The 23,569-nt window shown below is 41.3% G+C and overlaps 2 protein-coding genes across 8 annotated transcripts; one reads left to right on the forward strand and one right to left on the reverse strand.

Moving 5' to 3' along the window:
- The first annotated feature begins 69 nt into the window (after positions 1–69).
- LOC107312018 (F-box only protein 21-like) lies at positions 70–13,311 on the forward strand. Of its 5 annotated transcripts, XM_085541963.1 has the most exons (9): positions 70–204; positions 1,106–1,180; positions 5,453–5,620; positions 6,705–6,794; positions 7,891–7,953; positions 8,540–8,610; positions 9,563–9,726; positions 11,619–11,729; positions 12,928–13,311. In XM_085541963.1, the coding sequence occupies exons 3-9, from the start codon at positions 5,496–5,498 to the stop codon at positions 13,021–13,023; spliced, it is 720 nt and encodes a 239-aa protein (XP_085398089.1). In that variant the 5' UTR covers positions 70–204; positions 1,106–1,180; positions 5,453–5,495; the 3' UTR covers positions 13,024–13,311. The 5 variants fall into 5 exon arrangements, 4 of the variants coding, with proteins under 4 accessions (XP_085398089.1, XP_032299626.2, XP_015714515.2 ...); XM_032443735.2 differs by lacking the exons at positions 70–204; positions 1,106–1,180 and adding an exon at positions 4,268–4,490; XM_015859029.3 differs by lacking the exons at positions 70–204; positions 1,106–1,180 and adding an exon at positions 4,438–4,625.
- Positions 13,255–23,022, reverse strand: IRAK1BP1 (interleukin 1 receptor associated kinase 1 binding protein 1). 3 transcript variants are annotated; one of them, XR_014944196.1, is made up of 5 exons: positions 22,685–23,022; positions 18,736–18,801; positions 15,705–15,762; positions 14,477–14,607; positions 13,255–13,579 (listed from the first exon to the last, which is right to left on the reverse strand). XR_014944196.1 is itself a non-coding variant. In XM_085541962.1 (5 exons), exons 1-4 carry the CDS (start codon positions 22,979–22,981, stop codon positions 13,694–13,696), a joined length of 522 nt encoding a protein of 173 aa, XP_085398088.1. In that variant the 5' UTR covers positions 22,982–23,022; the 3' UTR covers positions 13,255–13,579; positions 13,674–13,693. The 3 variants fall into 3 exon arrangements, 2 of the variants coding, with proteins under 2 accessions (XP_085398088.1, XP_015714514.2); XM_085541962.1 differs by lacking the exon at positions 15,705–15,762 and adding an exon at positions 13,674–13,721; XM_015859028.3 differs by lacking the exon at positions 15,705–15,762.
- Positions 23,023–23,569: the final 547 nt, after the last annotated feature.

The following is a 23,569-nucleotide window of genomic DNA, read 5'->3' on the forward strand; positions in this document are numbered from 1 at the left end:
TTCCTTTTGCTATTATAGAAACGGGGGGATTTTACCTAACCTTGGTCCTATCTGATGCACCTATCTTTCAGGTACATCACTGAAAAAAAAACAAACCAGAGGCAGAAGAAACAAAAGCAGAAGTGGGTAATTGCTTCATCCAGCATCACCTTTCTGCAGGGTCGTGTTTGGTTCCTGAAGGTACCAAGCTCAAAGTCAATACTGGTTAGTGTTCAAAGCACCGTACGGTCTAATCTGCTAATGTGTGATTTATTCCAAGGTCTTTGATTTTGTGTTTTGAACGAGGATATTTGACTTTAACATAAGATGCGAAGCTGGTATAGAATGTGGCTAAACCACTAGAATTCCTTGATTTACATCCCACAGTAGAGAAATGCAATGGGATTATTTTTACCCCGTTTTACAGATCTTAATCTGAATACTCTTTAGTACTGAGGAGGTTGGGGCAAGCTGCCATCAACTGCTAAAAATGGGAATACAGCTGTCAAAAGCTTCCTCTTTGCCAAGGTTTTATGTTAATTATATTTATGAAATAAAACTACTTAGGGAAAAAAAATAACAAATAACTTCTTTAATTTGTGATTGTGTCAGCAGATCCCATAGCAGTGCATGCTTTTACCCAGGCGGCACCTTAGCATGGAGGAGGTCTTTGAGCAGGAGAACTCAATGCACAACAGCCGTCCTTCTCTGGCAAAAGAAAAAGAACATTGGGGGAAGGATTGGGATTCCAGAACCTGAAATTTCTATTCAGTCTAATAGTCGTAAAGAATCTGAGGCTATAAAATGTGCATTAATATTAATGTCCCCCGATAGGTGATGCTATGAGGAAAACGAGAGGTTAAATTACTTAGGAAAATGTTGGGAAAATTCATACAAGCTCTCTGTCAAGAAATTGTCTTAAGGGCAGCATTTTCTTCTTATACGCTCATTTATCAAACCTGATTTCCACTTTGGAATTCTTCAAAGAAAATGCTTTGGTCTGCGTACCGGCGTCAAAATTTGTGTTAAGAATTGCATGGGGCTTCGGGTGAGCTTTGTTTCTGTTTGTGCCCTCCTTTGGGTGCCCCTGACTCCCAGCTCAGCCACTTCTCTCTCTCTTTCTTAGAGAACTGGTAGTGACAGGGAATCTGGATGCTGGGAGTGCAGATCACTGAGGAACACTCTTTTCCAGGACTCACAGGTGAGCAGAAAATTCCAGTTTCCCTTGGTGGTGCTCAGGGATATGATTTAGTGGAGGGCTGTTAGAGTTAGGGTACTGGTTACGCTGTGGCTGGACTTGATGATCTTCAAGATCTTTTCCAACCTGGGTAATTCAGTGATTCTATGATTTGCTTTCTGGGTGTTTGGTCCATGGTTCCTTCTATGTCGACATTGATTTTCTTTTTTGTTTTTTTTTTCCTGATTTTTTTTTCCTTTAATTATTATTGTTATTTTTATTTTACAACTCCTGTGAGGAATTTTGCTTCCTTAAAGAGATCACAGCACAGCAGTGTTGCAACTGCTCCCACCCAAGCCCAGGACTGGTTTTCAGGCACACAGCTAAGTGATGGGGAGCCAAACGTGCCATAAGGCACCATTTTTTATGGTCGTTTTCGTCATGGTTTTGGTTGACAGCTTTTTGTACCCCCTCAAACAAAGTGCCTGCTTTAGCAGAGGCTGAGACTTGGCTTTGCTTGTAAGGATGTTCCTGCCCCTGCCCTGCTTTTAACATCTTCCTTTTTGAGGAATGAAGATGCAGTCTGAGAAGGTTCATGCTTGAAGCAGCTCTGTCTGCTAATGCCTTCCTCCCCGGGGGAGGAGGGGTGTCAATTTTAAGGGAGACGACCCTGTTTAAGTAACTACGGAACAGCTGGTACTGTTGTGTGCTGTCATATGCAAATGTAAGTATCAGGTTAAACTTGAGTGAAATACAGCTGCATCAAACTGGAAGTTCTTGATGGAGATGATGATAGTGAAAACCCTGGAGCTGAAAGATGACATTTGGCATTTATCTCTGGGTGATCTACCCGTGCTGTACTGCACAGGCTGCTCCATGTTTTCAGGGAAAATGGGTCATTTAATGTTTAATCACTGCTGTCCTCTGAAGAGTTTACCTCAGTCACCAGGTACCTGCATCTCACGTCAGTAGAAGAGCCTTCAGAGTGCTAGAAATGACTTCTTTGCTAACAGGACATGGAAAGAACAAGGGAGGGGCTGCTCAAAAAAGACAAAGAACAACTTAGGCTAAGCCTGTGTAGAAAATGTACCTTAGATTCTCTTGCTTGATTTTCAAAGGTTTGTTTCACAGAGCTTGGTCTTCCACCAGAAAAAAAGCTTTAGCTCTGCATTACTGCACATTGTTTTGCTGCTCGGTCCCTATCGTGGTTACATCTATGAAGTGTGGCCAGCAGTAACAGCTGTGAGCTGTGGTCAGCGCAGAAGTGAGATTAGAGGGACAGTAATACAGGTTTGGTATCTGGAGCCCTTCAAAATGCTGAGGCTGGTGTTGCTGTCACTGCGTTACAAGTCTGACTCCATATTTTATTTTTATCCTCTCCCATCCCATTTCATAGTTTGACTTGATTGCTAAAGTGGCAAACTCTTCTCGTATTGTTTTTCCCAAGCTTTCTACTGTCCAGGGGGGAAGAAAGGGTGGGAAAAAATGCTTTCTAATACTTGAAAAAAGTACTAATTCAATCCAGGGTAACAAAAGGGTTGACTTCAACTCCTACCATTGCCAAGAACACATAAAGACACGATGTGGAGAGGATTAATAAAGAAAGATCTTTCACCACATTACGCATCGCTCACAAAGAAAGAAGTGTGGATTTAGGTTGTTTTCCCAGTACCTGCTGCTCTGCCGATCAGGTCACAGCTGTGTTTTTTCATTCTTACCAGAAACCAACAGATCCCCATTTGTCCCATTGCATGAGCCAATGTGCCTGGTCCTTAGAGGAAGATGTATGTATGTGTACGTATACCAATCTATAGAATGAAGAGACTTTTCCCTTGCACAAATAACCTTTCCAACATTAGGGAGTAATGTGCTGTCTGGCAGGAAATGGCCTATATTCAAGTAACAGGAAGAGTCACCTGAACATCTCATCATTTTAATTGCATTGAAGAATAATGGTTTTATTAATCTAACTGAAGTGTGTTACGCTATATTTTATTAATTGAGAAACAACTTGTTCTGTTGTTTTAAAAGCATTCTCCTCACGTTAGGTTTGTATTTCCAGTCTAGGCCGGTATTTATGTGAGGTTTTAATGGGGCAGACCTCCATGCTGCATAGGCTGACATCCACCAGCAGACAAAACCCCAGGACTACCCATTGAGTTCCCACATCATTTGTTTTCCAACAAAGCTGCCTTGTAGCTGCTATTGTAGTTGTTGCCAGCCTCTGGTCATCTCTGTACAGCCTTAGTAATGTGGGCAGACCCCAAAGCAAAGAAGGACTCTGGGGAGGCCCTTAGGCTGGGAAGGGAAGAACATTGAGGGGTAACACAAGCTACGGAGGGGTGAAAGAAGCAGAGCCAAATCTTGACATGTTTTTCCTTAGCTGCCTGCATAGACAAGGCACAGGAATTCAAAGCATTTTCTGCACTAGAAAGATGGATTACCCTTGTTTGACTGCATACCCTGGGATGCTGAATGTAAGCCTGATACTATGTTTTCATGGGTCCTGGGCTCAAAACTGTTGCCCAAGAAAATGCCATTCAGCCCCAGCAACAATGGAAGGTGTTCTGGCCAGCAGTGTGATATACAGAAAAGGTGACGCTACTCCATCATGAAGGGTCCAGCAGTGACTTTTCCCTGTCTGTAGGAGGGATGTAATGACTCATTAGCTGTCTAACATGTGTTGGGCTGGTATTTATAATATACGTTGCTGATTTCATTCATGATAGAATGCAGAGGAGCTTTCAGCCCGTACCAACAAATTATTTTGTTCTTGTATTTTTTGCATTGTGGCAGAGACTGAGGCCAATTGTAGCACATGCCTGCAGGAAAAAACAATGATAGAGCTTTCTATAGTTGTGTTTTTGTTTGGAAAGTGTAGATATCAATGCTACTCACTGCAGTGATGAAGAGGTGACACATTCAGTGGCTGCACAAGCAGACCCAGCCTGGTAGAGGCCAGAGTGAAGTCTGATGGATGTCTTGAGAGGTGAGGAGGACACTCAGGCTTCAGTTATGCATTCATCCACCCTTGACAGAGCCAGGCGCTGTGCCTGCTGTGGTTCAGAGCGCTCAAGAGCACTTGGAGCTGCCAGGAGGGCGGTCCCAGTCACACTGTGTTACAAGTGTGTGTTACATCCTGATTGTCTTTTGCATAATATTCAAATCAGGGGACTTCCATCGAGCTTCTGTTTGTGGCAGGGAAATGGGCTTGTTCGCCTTTCCGGAAGAAACAGCTGAAATCTGTGCTCAGGGGAGCAGCGCGTATTCACTCAAAAGGAAGCTGTGAGAATAAGAAGCAACTCTTCCTTTCTTTCTGTTCTCCTTTCACAGGGTAAGGGTTAGGGGTGCTGTTCTCTCTCGGGCCACAGAGTGAAGAGCCCGTGGGGTGGGGGCTGTGGGAGGCAGCCCTTGGCTGTACCTCAGGGTGGACGGAGCGAAGCAGAAACACGTGCTGACGGCTGCTGAGGTACCTGGGGGTGTGCACAGGTCTTTGGGGTCATGGGCCCTGCCTGCTGGCTGGGCAGTTCAATTGCAGTGACCGCCAGCATTCTGTAACCAGTGTGTAGGGGTGACTGTGGTGTCGGTGTGCTTCCAGCAGGACAAGGGGAAATGGTTTGAGGGAGGAAGATTTAGGTTGGATGTCAGGGGGAAGCTCTTTACTATGGGAGTGGTGAGGTGCTGGAACAGGCTGATGAGAGAGGTTGTGGATGCCCCATCCCTGGAGGTGTTCAAGGCCAGGTTGGACGGGGCCCTGGGCAGCCTAGTTTAGTATTAAACAGGGAGGTTGGTGGCGCTGCCTGTGGTGGAAGGGTTGGAGATTCACGATCCTTGGGGTTCCTTCCAATCCAGGGCATTCTGTGATTCCAGGCTGTGGTGTGACTGTGACCTGTGTTACTCTTACCTTGCGGTAATGCTTCTGATCTGAAGGAGACATTCTTGGAAAGAAATCCCTCCATTCTGCACATAATACTGCATCTAAACAGCTTTTTCTGAGGCCATCGATCTGATGAGTCAAATGTGTTTAATGCACTTAATTACTCTATTTCAGCCTTCTATTAGTTTCTACAGACGCTCTCAAATTTAATGTAGCGAAACCTAATTTACGTTTGTGTGTACAGTTTGTGTATTATCCTGTGGAGTAACAAAGCAATCCGCAGGGAACTTTTAAGCTCTATGCAGTTAGGCAAGCTGCATGTTGCCTTATTTATCTTTCTTTTCTTTTCTTTTCTTTTCTTTTTCTTTTTTTTTTTTTTTCTTTTTCCTTTTCCCCTCCCCCCCCCTTCTCTTTTCTAGATAAGGAGAGCAGGGAAGTGTCTTTGAAGATCTTCTTGTTGGGATGCTTCACATCAGCACAGCTGCAGCCCTGCAGATCTGCGCACTGCTGGCTGCGCTTCCTGCGCAGTATTACATATCCCAGTGGTATGGAACACAGCCTGCTCAGCGCATCCGAATGACAAAAAGGTGGTACATCTCCCTTATACTACTCGTTAGAGAGCTCTCTTGACATTCCCAGTGAATCTTTGTCCTGGAAAGTGAGACTTTGAGAGGGACGCTGCCCATTCCTGCACAAAAACAGTCACACCAATCCTAAGATATTGTTATGGCTTAATGTGGCTGTATTAAAGAGACTTTAAGCGTCTGAGTGACAACTCTTGCTGTCTTCACGTAAAAATCTGTGTATAATCTACCTGACTGCACAGCTGCATCTCATTCTGCTTTTGGACATTCCAATCTATATGAATAAGTCCCTTTTAAAAGATGAGAAATGAAATGTTTGAGTAGTAAGACTATTTCTAAGGTTCTGTTACCTTTTGATACTTATTCTTAATACAGGCTTTCTTGTACAGTATGAGTCACTATGGAGTCTTAAGTAACAGAAATTATCACATCACACATTACTTAAGGAAGCTGTACCAGTTGTATCAATAGAGTCAGGCAAATGCCCTTATTTTGTTCATGAATTAAGAGTTTATGTATTGACAGGGTCACAGGTACATTTAGTTAAACATGAGGCGGACAGTAGTGCATCAGATCCAAGGGGTGGGGGGGTGGGGGGGGGGCAAAGATCCCCATTTAAAACACTTAGAGATTTCACAGCTGAAGACCACTGCTAACCGTTCAGGTTCACGATGAATCTTTTGGGTATTATTTAACAGTCCTTTAGTGATGGGCACCATTTTTAAAATGCCTTGTGCCCGGTACTCCCAGCTAACAGTTGAAACAGCAGAATCTGATGCAATTTAGCAACTCCTGTGTCCTGACTGCAGAAAAAAAGCTGCTTTGCCGTGACAGGTGATATTTTCCAACATTTCCATGTGGTTTACTGGCACAAGTGGTGATTGAAAGGGTATTTATTTGCAGTCTAGATATGAACCTTGAGAAGAACTTGTTCCTTGTCATGGGCTTTTTTCTTCCTGTTCGCTGCAGAAGCGAAACCTTCAAGTTTGAATGTGTATAAATGTAAATGCTGATATATTTGTAAACATAAAATGCCTGTAGAAGGTTTTTAAAACATTGTGGTGTTATTTCTTTTTTACTTTTGAAGGTTAATTTCCTGTAGGAGCAGCTTTACGAAATCTTACTTGAGCCTGGACCTGTGGGCAGATCGTTTGAAGCTGTGGCTATCAGAGGCGAGGTGGGTGTTACGCACTGTCTGCATCTTTCAAACACAGCCTATTTTTAACAGGAGGTTATGCTTCAGGGGCGAAATGAGTAACAGAGGGGAAATGGTTCTCATTTTCTTGTTGAGACTGATTTGTGGCTTTGCACCAGTTTTAAGATAACCATTGCATGTCTTCTACACAAAGGTGCAATTTGAACTCCGTGTGAAGCTGGACATAATTCACGGCAGTAATTCTCTATGTATTATCCGCTGCTTTAAATCTGTATCAAAGATCACTGGATTAACTGCATTAACCTTTGCATGATAAGATCTACAAGGATGAGATGGGTGTCTTATGCTGTCTGTGGTGGCTCTAGAAAATGCAGATGGGAAATCTGTGGGTTTAGGATTCAGACTTGGTTATTGGTTACATGTAGTTGAAGTGGTCCAGAAAGATATAAGACTGTATCCATTTACCCATATGCCACTTCAGTTTAAGGCAATTATTGAATGGATTTGTGCAGGGAGGTTAAAGGTCTCCTCTGTGATACGTAACCCTTGTGCGGTTGAAATACCAAAGGTTCTATGCTGCCTAGACATTAAAGGTGCTTTATAATTGATTCATGTACAGTGATTCAGGTGCTAAGAACAACTGTGGAAAATTCAGACTTACTTTTACCCCCAGGAAAGCTTAGCAGAGTGGCACACAAACGGAAACTGTGCTGTTCTCAGCTTCACCGTAAATTGCTTTGCAGCTTTACAGAAAGTATCAGTTGTGTGTAAAGACAGAACCTTAAAACACTAAAATATCGGTCAGTTATTTGAATATTTTTAGGAGCAACTTGTGTTTTCTGCTTTTTTTTTTTTTTTATCATTAAAAAAAAAAAAAAAATGATTATCCTAAAAATCTGGGGACATTTGTGACACTCCAAACCTTCCTTACTAACTGCTGTTTTCAACAACACAGTCTGGCAAGTCAGGTTATTTGCCCCTTTCTGCTTCTGATAAAAGGTATTTGTCAACCTTAAGCCTTCCAACAGCTGTGAGTTAACCGAAGATTAATAAAAAAAGAGAAAAAAAGAACTGTATAGTTTGCACAGTTGTGGAACCTGCTTTTGCTTTCTACCAGGCAGGGTGAAGGGAAGAAGACTGAAAGAGCAAAGCTGGCGAAGCTCATAGAAGAGAAAGGAAGGTAGGACAAACACTAGTTCTTTGGCTCCAGCAGGTTCCTGTCTGCTGTGGATGGACTGGTCTGCCATGGGCCGGGTTGCCCAGATTATTTTTTTTCATAGATTGCTCCTACTATATTTTGAGCAGAAGAAATATTTGATAGCCTACCCCAAGCACCCCCACAAAAAAAGTTGAGTTCCCTGCCTTTAAATTCAGCTTAGCACAAATAAGCTATATTTACTATCTCCTTAAGCTGGGGCTCATTGCTGACATCAAATCCAAATAATATCAGGCTCATCCAGAGAAAGTAAATGTTTTTTTTTCTGAAATACAGATTCTAATGCAGCTGCAGAGCTACGTATCCAAGGAAGTTCTATTCATATTCTTTTATCCTCTCAGAAAAAAAAAATTCCTTTGTTTTGAAGTGGTGTTAAAGTAAAATTCTCATTCTGCTTGGGCTTCAAGTTATGAGGAATTTTGAGCCAAAGGCTTTGCAGCATTCCTTTATTCAGACAAGGGCTTAAGGTAATAATCAGAAAGCTGATTATCCTAAAACTCAGTTTCTAATTAACTTGTTTGAATGTTTGGTTATTAATTTTGCATTTTAGGAACTGGTACCATGGAGAAAAGAAAATTAAAAGTGCCTACAATGAAGCAGAAAACCATTCTTATTTTGCAGGTATGGAAGACTTTGCAGTCCTTTTGGATTTTGCTAGTGATGATGTGTTCCAAGTTCTCCTATAGTGCATTCCTATACTTAGCTTGTATTTCTTTTCCCTGTGCTCTCTAAACACCGGTACAATTCAGTAAGCAAAACAGGACATGTAAAATCTGAGGCCTTTCAACCTTGTGTTGTGAGATGTTATCAATACACCACATATGTGTCTGTTCTATTGAATAGATTTGTGTGTGTTGTATTGATGTATGAAATAACAGTATAGCTTTCACTTGACTTGAATGAATACATTTAAATCAACTTCATAAAACGAAAAAGAAACCATTGATTATTCTGCTCTGATAAAAAATTTCCCACAGCAGATGGAGTAGAAACATTCCATGACCCAAAATGGAAAAAGAATAATGACAAAATTAGTTATTGTGTGTAGCACTGTAAAATGTTGAATATAAAGGTGAAGCTGAACAGTAACTGTCAATACATACCTGTGTTTGTGCTTTCCAAAACACTTTTAAGACTTGTATGTAATATCAAAGACACACAAATAGAAAGTGACCTTCCTTATTGATTGCTGCTTTGTCAAATATCACAGTAATACTTCTGGGGGGGACAAAAAATACTAAACCAACCTGTTTCCTTCCTAACTCTTGCCTATAAATCTAACCAACTCTCTTGGACTACTAGGACTACTAGAAGTCAGAAGAATGCAATTGTCTGTGTAAATGCTTAATCATAGAATCACAGAATTACTCAGGTTGGAAAAGATCTCAAAGATCATCAAGTCCAACCACAGCCTAACCATAGTACCCTAACTCTAACAACCCTCTGCTAAATCTTATCTCTGAACACCACATCCAAATGGCTCTTAAACACATCCAGGGATGGTGACTCAACTGTGTTTAATGTGCTTCATAAAATACTTCTCCTCACCAACTTTCTTTCTTTATTAAATTAGCTTCATCTCACATTCACAGTCCGAAGCCTGAATCTATCCAGTTCAGTGTGGGACAGGTGATAGTTCACAAAAGATTTGGTTATTTGGGAGTCATTGTTGGATGGGATGTGAAAGCTGAAGCTCCAGAAGAATGGCTACAACACAAATATCCTCCAGAAAAACAGGTCTGGCCGAATTAAACTCCTATTTTATGAATACAGACACAGAATAACTCTGGTTAAAAACAAGAAAATCTCAAACACTTGTTCAGACTTCCTGCTAGACTAATGGCAAATATTTGATTCCCCTATCAGCTCTGCAGCTGAGATATACCTTTGTTTCTTCCGCACTATCATCACTGTAGAGCTTTGCTTTTGCAGCACTGATTGGTTAAACTCTGCTGGTCGGGGTTATGCTTGACATTTCTTGACTTAAAATTAGTTTCAATACACAGTGTTGTATTTAAAATATCAGTGTCAACCTGTAATGTTAGAACAAATTTCTCATGACGTGTAAATGAAGTTGAAAAGTTTCACCTGATCTTCTACAGCAGATATAATTGGTAACTGCACCTAAGAAATGCAAGCAAGTCTTTGTGTTTAATCAGTTTCAGACAGGAAGCCATGCTTCTGAGGCAGCTGAAATGTGTATCTGTTTAACAATGAATTTTTATTGGAGTTCTTGAAGCTTTTGAAATTCTGTAGCCTAAGTCTGCGTTGTATTAGAAAATCAGATGCTAAATGTTCGTTGACAGTGCTGGCCCGATAACGCAGTGCAGGATACTTGGGAGTTGGCCACTGCCGTGCTGCTTAAGTGGCAGGAAGGCACTCATTGGTAAACCAGAGAGGACTGAAAATGAGAAAGAATGAGAAACTGCCTGTAGATGAGAATTCATGTTCAGCTGGGAGCAGACATTCAGCTAATTTTGTCCCTTCCCTGCTGTAATTTTATCCATCTGCTACTCATCCTTGGCTACTAAAACATCTGCATTCTTACTCTTTCCCCTTCTGTTTGTCCCCTCAATGGTATTGTTACCAACTCTACACCCATGTATTTTCCATCAGGCATTCTGATTCATTTTAAGCACCTTACAGTTTTCTGTTCTTGCAGTGACCTTGTGTTCATATTATGGTTTTAATTTCAGTACTGAAAGTGTGGTTTAAGTGTTGTGTTTTGGTTTTATGTTTGTTTTGTTTATACTACTTTTGACTTGGCCTCACCTTTTCATGTCTTGTGCCCCTGCTATGCAAAATGCCTTTTGACCATTACGAGGCAACTATTAAGCTATTACTAAGCTAAACTATTTGCTTGTTGCAAATCTCCACTGAATATTAGCCAAGATTTGATCCCATCCTTTTTCTGCCTTGCATCCATTACCACATTGTTGAGCAGAGGCCATTGCCTGTCACAAGGATCAATACTAACTGCCGCACAAACTCCATTTACCTGCCTATATTCATCCATCACTGTTTTGTGTTTAGACTGTGAGTTGCTTTAGGTGGGAACATTTATGGACAGTAGTCAGCACAGCGGAATCCTGGCCAACGACTGGGGTTTGTAGGCACTACAGAAATAATTATAAGCAAAACTTCCTTCTTAGCTAGAGGATTTTTATATATTGCTGTATACCCAAGTTGCTGTAGTTTTATCCATGATTGGACACTGATGTTGTTGGATGCGTTCTGAATTTGACCCTTTCTCTCTGGTGCTCTCTGTCAACAGCTATGAAGGTAGGAGGGCTAACATTACCATGAGACCCATACACAGAAAGCAAGCCCCAAGAACTATTCTAAGTCATATATCTTGACAGACGCATGGAAGAAAGTGGTACTTAAAATCTTGGCTCTTAAAGTTATATATACATATATAATTGCCAAGAAGAACCACGCTGCATTTTGATTGTTTTATATTTAGTTTTCCAAATTGATGTTGGCGTGATCACAAAACGTAAGCTTGCCATATGTATATATTGAGTGGTTTTTGGTTCTGTAAGTCTAGTGAAAGTTAATGGATTATATAATGTAACTTTAGTCACCATCGCTTCTTGAGGCTCTTTATTTTCCTTCTGTTTGAACAGGATGTAAAAGATACTCCTCACTATCGAGTTCTTATTAACAACGCAACTGGATTTGGCAAATCTACCGCTTATGTTTCTGAGGAAGAGTTAACAATCACTGTGGGATTACAGGTAGCATTTATTTCTATTTAGTTGCAACTTGTTTGCTACCCTCTTGTTTGTTACCCCCTTGTTTTAGAATTTCACTGACCCGTCAATGTTGGACAAGTCGTTTAATTCCTTTCTACTGAATCTCGCCAAAGTACATCCGTTTCTCAATTCAACCCTGAAGAATCTGCATTTCAAAAAGTGCCTGCTTAGTAGCTGCCTAGACTGAATAACGTCTCCCTTCTTTAACTGCAAGACTCTGCTAGCCTACAATTCCATTTTGTATACTGCAGTCTTGGTATTCTAGCTTATAAAAGATGCACCTGATCCTTAAACTAGTCGGAGACTAGTAAAAAAAAAACTGCGTTAGCCAGTAATACAAAACAATTAACATGCCTGAACCCAGGAGTAGGAGCTATGTTGCTGCAGGTAACTGTCATTGGTGTTTCAAATTGGGTTCTGACCACTCTGAGTCTTACAGGTTGCCCTCACAACCTAATGGGCAGAATTATTTCCTAAAAAGTAGAAAATAACAAGAAAATGTTTAAATTTGCCCTAACCATTTTCCAGCTGTCAGTTTTAACCGGCTGGCTTTCTGGATCATAAGAAAACACTTACCTTCGATTGCCATTTCTGGACTTGCATCTTTGAATTAGACACTGTGGTACATCAACTGGATGAGTCCTGGGCAGCCTGATTTATTGGGAGGCAACCCTGACTGTGGTGGGGAGGGCTGGAACTAAGTGATCTTTAAGGTCCCTTCCAATCTAAGTCAGTCTATGATTTTGTGAAAGATCATCAACTTGATGTGTCTTCACCTCTTCCCTGAATGCTCTCGTGTTCCTGCTGCCAGACTATTTGGATTAGATAACTGATCCAGCCAAAAAAATAACAAGAAGCTGTACCGGTAACAACTGAATGGAAACCACTTCAATTAGAAACAGTGTTGTGTTAGAAAATCAAACCCAGTTAGATCTAGCAAGTGATACCTCAGGAAATTTGTTAGTTTGTAGAGCCCTTGATGGTCTTTGAAAGCCACCATTCTGATGGCATGATCTGTATTAAAGTGTGTGGAAAATCCCTCTGGAAGCGTATCTGTGTACATTATGAATTTAGGATAATCAGAGTTTTCAAAAAGCTAACGGGTAACTTAAATCATCCAAGTATCCCTTCGTATTTCCTGCTAATTCTGCTGCTAATTCAACTTGAATTATTTTCTCAGGTTCACCACCCTGATGTTCAAGTCTATTTCAGTGGATATGATGGATCAAAGTATATTTTGCGGCCATGGTTGAGAGACATCTATCCTCATGACTGAAGCATTCAAGTATCTGTACATACAACATACATCTGGACAACATTACTTCCTTTTTAAACTCGAGCAAATAGACACCAAGATAAAACTAAAGCATGTCTTTTTTTTTTTTTCTTTTGTATGATGAAATAAAGCATTCCTAGGGGTGTTTTATGTTGAAAGATTCATTTCATCAGAAGTGAACAACTGGTAGGTTGCAGACCAGAGAAAAAGATGAAACATTTAAGCTTTATATTTATTAAGAAAGCATAAAAATTTATTAAGAAAGTAAATACGATTTGAAAAATGTTAGAGCAACTTGTTTCTTCTGTTTTCTTTTCCCTTTATCTCAAACACAGCAAAGACTCTACAAGATGCATGAGCTGTAGCATTCTGGATTCTTTCCTGCAGTGTCAGTGAATCTGGGGAGTTAGATAGATGACTGTCTATGTGGCCTCCCCATTCTTTCGTTTCTTCTTCTTTTATTAATAAAGGTCTTCCCAATGACTGGCCAAACAGCCGACACACTTCTTGAGCTTTCTGCCGTGTGTTTCCAACAGCAGCAACACACACTCTACGGCTGAGAGGTAGAAAAAGCAGCATGATAATAAGCAAAGTCAACTTGTACGAGTATTCCTTCCATACACCTTTTTCAAGTTTGTAAGTTCTTGTACCTGCATAGGTGTAAGGAACGTCACCTTCCCACAGCTTCTGGATGGTAGCTTTTAAGTTTGAGGGGAAAGTGTAAGGAGAAAATGTCAGCCTCCTCATCAGCTATAATCAAGCATTTCAAACACCTATAATATATGCTGCAGGCATTAGTGGCATGTGGGGCACAGCAAGCATCCAACCCCTGCTCCAAACACTTGAGTGGCCCAGCTGTGAGTCATACCAGCATCTATTTAAATCACTGGCCTGATTTCTGGACTCTTGTACAGACACTTTTGAGATACAGTACTGACATCTCTAGACGTGCTCGCAGCAGCAAGCTGAGTTCATTTCTTGGACCTAGAATAGCAAGATTAGAAGCAAGGAGCATGTTTTGATGCTAAGCAAGCACTGCACATGGCTCACGTCAGAGCACGTCAGTAGCTGAAAGCACTGGGAATTGGTAAGGGTACTTAGAATTATCAGCATCTGGTCACATATTCGTACCTTCACGAATAAATTCAGATTACAAACACTGATGTAAAAAAAGTCAAATCGTGCTGACCTAATATTATGTTCCCAATGGAAATCAGTGAGAAAACATTTATTACATTCTGCCTTTGCACAGGGGGACTGTAGAAAAGAACAAGATTCATCCTCCCAAGCTGAAAAGCATTAAGTTATATTTAGACCAAATGCTAAAATCTGAAACATAAATTTTCATATGTATGAAGGAAACTATTTCCCCCCATTACGAACTGTAGAAATTAAGTATGAATATGAAATATTATCTGAGGCTGTAAAATTTGCGGCACAAGAGAAAACTTACCGAAGGTTGTCTATGGCTTCTGTCGTGTGGTAGAAATGAGGTGGGCTGATGGTAACAGAAGCCCCTAACTTTTCAATGAGTAGATTGCAAACATTCTGCATTTTTCCAAAATCAGTGAATATAATGCACACCTGGGAGTGAACACAGACATCAGACAGGTACTTTTTGTTATGTTTTCTCCAAGGATTCAACACTTCTAATTAAGTCGGCATGAAGACAGATAGCTACGAACTAACTAAACGTGCTAATCCCGTGTTATAACACAAACATTTACTGAGTTGGAACACTTACATACCCATACAGACAATGAGCTGTTTTGAAACAGAAAGAAACTCATAAAATGATTAAAAATTGAGGACTAAGAAAATTCTCTTTTGGGAGGAATCATGGCATTCGTGCTATGCAGACAATGTGAAAAATGAACGTGTGCTATTTGGGACACATGATTAGATGCATCTTAGCTCTTTTAAATTTAAACTCAGATTACTGGATGTTAATTATGCAGAAGCCCAAGCAAAATGATGTGGAAAACATTGTGCATGAAGGAAAATTACATTTTAATTTCACGCATTACGTTCAAGAAATCTAAACTATGAGAAGAAAATAAACTTAGTCCAGTCTAGTTTGCAGTGGGCTCAAAACATTGTGATGGGTGAACGGATTCATTACAGAGGCTAAAAAGACCGTGGCACTTCAGTCTTGGATTAAATAAATACAATTTAAATATTTAGCTGCCTGTAGCTTTGGCAATAAGAAGCATTAAAAATAGATATATAAGGAATTAAAGTGTTTTCCCAAGTGCTACTAAACAGGCATTGCTATCAGTCTGGATTCAGAGCCCTACAGCCTTCCCTGCAGCAGAGCAGTTGTGAGCATTGAAGTAATGATGCCCAGCTGCCAAAGCGTTCAGCAAGCAGAAATCCCAGCTCTCAAAATCTCTCTTTAGGACCAAATCCTCATCTTCACCTCTCAGCACACTGCTCTGACCACCGAGTCAGGGTCAACACCTCTTATCCCTGACTCTTCCACTTCTTTTTGGACAGCAATAAAGCTTCAGCAGGTTGGGAAAAAAGAAAGTTGCTGAACAGGAAATTCCACTGCTGCCCCATGTGAAGTACAGAACATATTCTCAATGCAATCCATGCAGTAAAGGCATAGCTATGGAAATCCAATCTACTGCACCACAGCTGCACTGCAGTAACTTCCTGTGGGCATGCCACACATTTACCTGCTGGTAAAGACCATCTAAGTGAGTTGAATCTTTCAGTGAGAAAGGGCTACTTCATCTGCAGGGTAAGGTAAAAAATGGATACCGACAATTATCACAAAGCAATTAATGCAATACTTCTGTTGCTCTTGTTAGCCTATCTCAGTGTACATGCACCTTATCCTGGCTTGAATCTCTGTACTGGCTCAGTCTTCACAAAACTGAGCCACAGCTCAGCTTAGGGCCTTAAAAACTGGCCAAGATCAAGTGACAGGGCAACTACACCTATGACGACAAATCATGTCCACTGTGAACCAAGTCTGCACATTCATTTGATTTATACACCCTTCATCCATAAAGTGGCAGCTGGATCACTTTTGGAAGGTGCAGCACCAACCTGAACTAAGACCAAAGATGAGACTAAAGCCAGGTTTCTTTCTTCAGTGAGAGCTCTTGCCATACTCAGGTATTTTCTTGTGCTGCTTTCAGAGAAAATGGTTCTAATTGCATCTTGTGGAACTTGGTCTCACTATGATATAGGCTCACTATGAGGACTGACATAGTGTCTTCCAGATTGCTATCAACATTTACAAGATTACTTTCCTCAAGGGCATGAGACAGAAGAATGATCAAGCAAGAGAATGGTGGGCCTTAAGTAAGAGATAAGTCTGGGGTGGCTTTGGGCACTCAGGAAATTTATTGTTAATAAAGCAGCGTGTAATCAGGTACAATTGGAAGCAGAAAAAACACTGAGAAATACTGAATTTTGTTCTTTCATATTTTTCACTTAGACTACTTACGCCTTCTTAAGTCCCTTCTTATGTCCAGTCTAAACCTCATCTGATACAAATCTTGTGGCCATTTCCTCAGGTCCTGTTTGTTGCCTGGGAGAAGAGGCCAAGCCCCTCCTCATCACAACCTCCCTTCAGGAAGTTGTGGAGTGCAATGAGGTCTCTCCTGAGCCTCCTCTTCTCCAGGCTAAACAAACCCAGCTCCCTGAGCCGCTCCTCATAAGACTTGTGCTCCAGGCCCCTCACAAGTTTTGTTGCCCTTCTCTAAACATGTTCCAGGGCCTCAATGTCTTTCTTGTAGTGAGGAGCCCAAAACTGAACACAGTAAAGTGCATACTTGCCTTTATGAAAAGGCAGGTATATTAAGATGTGTACAGGAACTACCTAATCTTCATCCCATTTGATCAGCATGCATGAAATGAACTATTATGATTAAGATATCATAAAGCTTTGTGATCTTGTAAAACTTTGTTCTTCTGCACATTTTCCTTTGCTAAAGGATGAATTAGAGCTGCAGTTAAAAGTGTATCTTAATTATACCTTAAAATAGTTATTTGTCTGGGTATTTCTTAAGCTTCCTGAAAATTCTTACAGTAGACAAATGGTAGAATTCACAGAATGAAACAGTGCATGATTTCTGTGATTTGATGTATAACAAACACAATGGCAAACTCCTTAGTACAGAAAGAAATGTTATTTAATTTTCAACTCATTTATATTGCTGAAGTAGTACAGCACGCTGGTCAATGGAGCTTCAACAGTTTATGAAGCTGCACTAACAAAAGAAGTGCTTACAGAAAGGGAGAGGCAAAGAGAAACGAATCTCTGCATCAGGAGCCACAACACTGCTACTTAAGCATGCAGAGTAGCCAGCAGCAGCACTGCGGGTAAGCAGATTCTAATGCTCTGGTTCCCAGGCACTGTGCAACCATAAAACTTCAGTATAGTTACAGTTGGTCCAAGCTGACTGAATACTCAATCCATGTGATTTGCTTTCTGCTTACAATCTTTTTGGACTGAAAATTAATGGAAGGGGAAGGACAGTGATTGGTTAAGATACCACATAAGGCTGAAGTTGTAGGCCTCGGTTTGCTGGTAATAAAGTGCAGCCCAAACAATAAGTAGATATAGTTTTATTAATTTTAAGCTATACATTATCTAAAAGACTCTGTAATTGAAGATTTCATGCAAGCTGTAAGCTAACTAGGAAATTAAAGCCATTCAGTAGATGACACTGACAACATCACTTTACACAGCCAAGGACTCACTTCCAAAATTCAAGTTTTGTTCTCCAAACACTCAATTATTTGCATATTTGTTGTTGTTAGGAGAATATACCTTAAACAAGAAGACTGAAGAGGCTAAACTCTGTTTTAATGAGATGGTGAACAGCAGCTCTATTACACTGCTACCATTTTATTGTGGACTTCTATGTTTACTTTGTAAGAACCAGTAAAGTTGCTTTGTAGTGACTGAATGGATAAAAGCTGAAAAGATTCACAGACTACATAATCTCCCTTAGGGAATACTTTCAGCGTAGCATTTACTTCTCCCAACAGTATGAATGTGCAAAAATACACCCCCTTGAGCTGATTCTGAAGTAAATGGGATTATTCCCATAACACTTGACTTTCACTCAGCACTTTTTACCTGCAGAATTCAAAGCAAATTACCTAGGAAACAATTAGCTTTGCTTTACTAGCAGCAGGCTGATGGCAGTCACATAGAGCAGACTAAAGACCAGGAGATGTTCAGCTGCGGCTTAAATAAGCCTAGATTAGGGATGCAGTGCTACTGTTGTCCCCCATTCATTCTTTCACTGCCTCCAGTTCACAGAGCTAAAATATTGAAAAAATAATCTATTTTTTTTTTCTTCTTGGATTAGTTTTTAATTGGAGCAGCTTTCTAAACCAACCCATTACCTCACCACCTAAGTAAAACTCCCTGTGAAAGGAGGGCAAGAACATCCAGGGATGGAGGAGAGAGCAAAAGCTTTGCTCGCACCACCACAGGACAAGAGCCCTGGAGTCCTAGGACTAAGCAGTCCCTTCTGTAGCATCACAGCACATATTAATCCGAGAAGAAAAGAATCCTTCCTGTGTTACAGTAGCAGAAGTTTTGTATACAACAGAAGACTGCAACCAAATGCTGCTTTTAAAATGCAGTCCTTCCTTAGATTCTTTGGACTACACTGGTTTTCCTGCAGAGAATACCTACTCCTCATTATGAGGCTGCATTGTTTTGTTAGGATGAATACATACCTCTGCTTCCATCTGGTAAGTGTCCTCTACTCTGCTAAAATCCTCTGTTATGGTCATATTTTCTTCCTAAAACAAGACACAATAATATAATTCAAGATACAGAAATGAAGGGTCTGTTGGAAACATATGTATGCTGAATGGTTTTGGCTTATTACTTATAACCTAGCAACAGAAGTTGGGAATTTTCCATGCAAATCTCTTCAGTTAAAGCTGGATGTTAAAGATTTCTTGATGTTATTTAAAGTAAATTACACAGCAGCACTATAGGTTAATTCTGCTGCTATCCACCTGAATGAGGTCTTGAAAGCAACTGTTTGTTCTGTGTATCAGCATGTAACTGTCAATCCACCTGATACAAAAAACAAGGAGATTTCAGCTGTTTTCAGAAAGCTGGCGGATGGAAAATACTCTTCAGATGTTCAGATATTTCATCCACAGCAGCTCATGGCAAGACGATTTAAACAATGCCTAATCAGCGGTTATTGAGCAGGAAGGAAACCCTTCACAGAGGCTATTCCAATCTGACATTCTGCAGTAATAGCAGCTATATTATTCAACATAATGTCTGCACAAAGCACTAGAAATACCTTATCAGTAAGATATTAAACTCAGATACAGAGTAACCCTGGCTACATCTGAATACTTGACCAGCTTTCACCCACTGTCTTCTTTGGTAAACAGTTTGGGTGAGCAGTTCACTGTAAAAGTGCAACAAAAAGCAGTTTACATTTTAATTGTGAATACAAATGTGAATTTAATAGTCATGAACTGTAAAGAAGCAGACACTAAGCCTCCAAAATTACTGACAAAGCTGTTATTATTAATCCTAATTCCATCGGAACACATAATAGTCGCTTTCAGGGCCAACACATTTCAGAAGATGCTCTGTGTCAGAATATTTCCTACACAGGACTTGAGTATTCACTTCTATTGAGTAACACGTATAATTTTTTTAGAAATAATATTAATTGTGAGGAGCACTTTCCTTTTAAAATATAGAATGGAAGCAAGAACCATAATTGCCACTGCACAGCGTGTTCAAGAAACTAATTCTTTCAATGCTATGACTGATAAGCAGTACTGAAATACAAGCATGACCATCTTTGTTTTGGGAAAATCTCTTATGGCAAGGGCAAGGCACAGTGAATTCCTAGGAACCGTATTTCCCCTTTTTTTATAGTCATAGGTTTGAGGTAATTGCAGCTGTGGTTCAGTAAAGGAACACAGAATCACAGAGTCCTTAGAGTTGGAAGGGACCTTTAAAGGTCATTTAGTCCAACTCCCTTGCAATGAACAGAGAATGAATTACTCCTTTTATTCATGAAATGGGTATGAATGAAATCTTTCCACTTTTAGCAGACTCAATTTAAATCCTACAGGAAAGCTCTCTTATAGGAATAAACATGTCCTACAGGAATAACTCCTATTCTATAGGAATAACCATACTGCAATAAAACTTGAGAGTAAACAGAAAAAATGCATTTTTTTTCCCACCCCATTCTTTATTCCTGTTTAAAAAGTTATTTCTCTCAAAAGGGATTCATCTCCTGTATCTTTTGTTTGTGTTTCAGTCTTGCACTCACCCCATTGCTGTATGTTTAAGGGCAGTGCCATCGTGTGGTTCTAGGCACGAGTGCAAGATCAATGCGATCGGGAGGGAAAGATCCTCGTGTGCCATCTATTGTAACATTTCCCTCACAGCTACGTTTTATCCCACCCGATTTGACAGTAGCTGCATGAGCTCCTGGAGATAAATGGAAGACATAATTGCTGAAGTCATAACAATGCGGCCTCTTGCGATACATCTTCTGTTAGACATTTTGTTCCCCTTTCAGTGGGGTGTTCTATCTTCAGACGAGGAAACAGAACAGACAGGTTGGTGATCACAGAATTTTAAGCTGGAATATGGGTTTTGACGACATCAAAAGCAAAAGGCTTTTTTATCTATCTATCTATCTATCTATCTATCTATCTATCTATCTATCTATCTATCTATCTAATCTATCTACCTATCTATCTATTCATACTGCTTACATCTACTGTTTATATTTTGGCTGCAAAACTCTATTCATTTGACCAATAGCCACAAGGGAAAAACAGTTTTCACTGTGCTCTAGGAAAAATTACACTTTCAATGCTCCAGGTGTCCCAGACTTCTGCAATTGTTTCCTCCAAGAACACATCAGGATATTTTGAGGATACTTCTTAAAATACATGGTAGTCTTAAAAACCTGATGTCTTATGGAGGTTTCTATATCTCTTAATCAAGGATTCATTGAAACTGGTAAACTGTACATAAGTGAGCAAAAGTTCAATTATTTTTCTCCATTGACGTAATAGATGTGCATCCATGACTGTGATTCCTGAATAACGGGCTCCAAATATGGAGAATGTTGAGTGTATATCCAAGGATGCAACCCCAGCATGGACAAATCCCAAACCAGAGCCTGCGGGATCCTGTTTGTAAATGGTTTGTTTTGTTAAATAACACTCACTCCAAAGCCTCAGATAACCGGCACAAGTACCAGCACTGCTGTTTTTAAACAAGATGGCCAATGACAATTGTTAGATGCAGTAATTAAAGAAAATGGGTGTCATCCTCACACTCCACTCCCCAGGTATATTCCTAGATGTGAATATTAAACAGTACGCTTTGACAGAAAGGGGAAAATGTTACTTTTAAACAGCTGGGCTCAGCAAGAGGTTGGTTTCCCTACTGACTCTCCTTTCCCTGCAGCAGGTTCTGTGCTCTGGAGTATATCCTTATAGCGCTCTATAAATAAATGCTACTACGTGCGCCTACTTCTGATTAAATTCCTTTGTAAATATACATGGAAATTAGGTGCAGCCCCAGGCATCATGATGAGCTGCTAACACAAGCTCCTGCTGCTGCAGAGGTTACACACTCCTGATCTCACAGGCTTCTTAACACAGCAGTACAAAGGGTTAAGGAAATGGATCCGTGGGTTAATAAATAAACAAGTAAACATATAGTCTGACCTATTAGTTCTAAAGAGGCCTCCTATGACCTTGGAAGAAATAGAGCCATATGGAGAATGTGAAGAGTCTAGAATGCTGTTAACAAGGGATGTTAGGAAACGTTAAGTACAAACTGCCAGCAGTTGTTAGTCAACAGAAAAGGCAAATGATTGCTCCAGCATTAGGGACTGAAAATTGGGTAGAACAAAGCAATAAAAAATGACACCATAGGGAACCACCCTTGAAAAAAATACATCAAGAAACACAACTTGTTGTTCTTTGGAGTTAACACGTTGCTAACACTGAGAAGCCCAGAACTTCTGCAACATGTCAGTCTCTCTAGTCAGCAGAGAGAAGGAACACTTCCATCCTTCAACATGTGCTATCTCTGAAATAGCAACAGAGTCCTGAGAAATTACTGTAACAACTCACAGACTGCTCAGCTCTCAGTGTAAAACCAGTTTACACTTATTTTCTCTGGCTTGCAGGAGTGTGCACAGCACCCCAAAAGCACTCGCACTCACTTTGCATGGTTCACTCCTTTCACATGCCATCAGACATAGAATCATAGAATGGCCTGGGTTGAAAAGGACCACAATGATCATCCAGTTTCAACCCACCTGCTGTGTGCAGGGTCACCAGCCACCAGACCAGGCTGCCCAGAGCCACATCCAGCCTGGCCATGATTGCTCCACACAATCCTGTTTCTATCAGACGTGATCAAAAGCAGCACTCAGGCATTCAATCCACTGCAGGGTGGGCATCTGCAACTATCTTTTATGATTTGTTTGCCCAGGTTGAAGCACTATTTGGTTGCATACAGGGTGAAAACACCCCGTGGTCTGACAACCCACCAGACTAAGATGCTATTAGCTCACACGAGAGAAATCAGAGACACTCAGCCCATAACCCCCCTGTTTCTGGCTGAACTCCTCCCAGTTGCCATCAGTTGCCATCAGTCTCCACTCACCGGTACGCCGCGCTGCCGTGCGCTCTGTGCGATGTACTCCACCCTGCGGGACACGCTGCTCCGCGCCGCAACGGCAGCTCCTTTCCGGCTGCCCAGCCGCACCGACACCCGCGCACGGTCCGGGACGGCGCTCAGCTCCGCGCTGCCGCTCACGTGAACTTCCCGGCCGGACGGAGCCGGGAGGCCGCCGCCAACACCGCTACCACCAGCCGGGAGCGGAGCTGGGGCTGAGGCTGGAGCTGGAACGGGGCAGAGCTCGGCGAAGACGCGCGCAGGAGGCGGCGCGGGCAGCGCCATCCAGGCCGGCCCCTGGCGGCACCATAGAAACCAACGCGCCCGAGGCAATATGGGCGGCGACGGACGTGACGCCCCAACGCCACCGCTCTCGCGAGAGAAATAATGTCTTCCCTCAGCCTCCTCTTCCCCTGACTAAACAGCCCCAGTTCCCTCAGTCTCCTCTCACAGGACATTTTTTTTCCTTATTGATCTTCTTGATGCAGTATATACTTCATGTCCTGTCATTAGAGAGATTCTGTACAAATCGCCTTTCCCATTGTTAATATCACATCTGCCTTAAGAAGTGTCAGTGACTTTTGCTTCCGGAAAGCAAATGGGATCCTGGGCTCCATCAGGAGAGGGGTGGTCAGCAGGGATAGGGAGGTGATTGTCCCTCTCTACTCTGCTCTTGTGAGGCCCCATCTGGAGTACTGTGTCCAGGTGTGGAGCCCTCAGTACAAGAAAGACATGGAGATTTTGGAAAGGGTCCAGAGGAGGGCCACGAAGATGATCAGGGGGCTGGAGCACCTCCCCTACGAGGACAGGCTGAGGGAGTTGGGTTTGTTCAGCCTGGAGAAGAGAAGGTTGCGGGGTGACCTCATTGCAGCC

Source organism: Coturnix japonica, chromosome 3, assembly GCF_054131305.1.
Source record: "Coturnix japonica strain WE chromosome 3, WE-NBRP24, whole genome shotgun sequence".
Classification (NCBI taxonomy): Eukaryota; Metazoa; Chordata; class Aves; order Galliformes; family Phasianidae; genus Coturnix; species Coturnix japonica.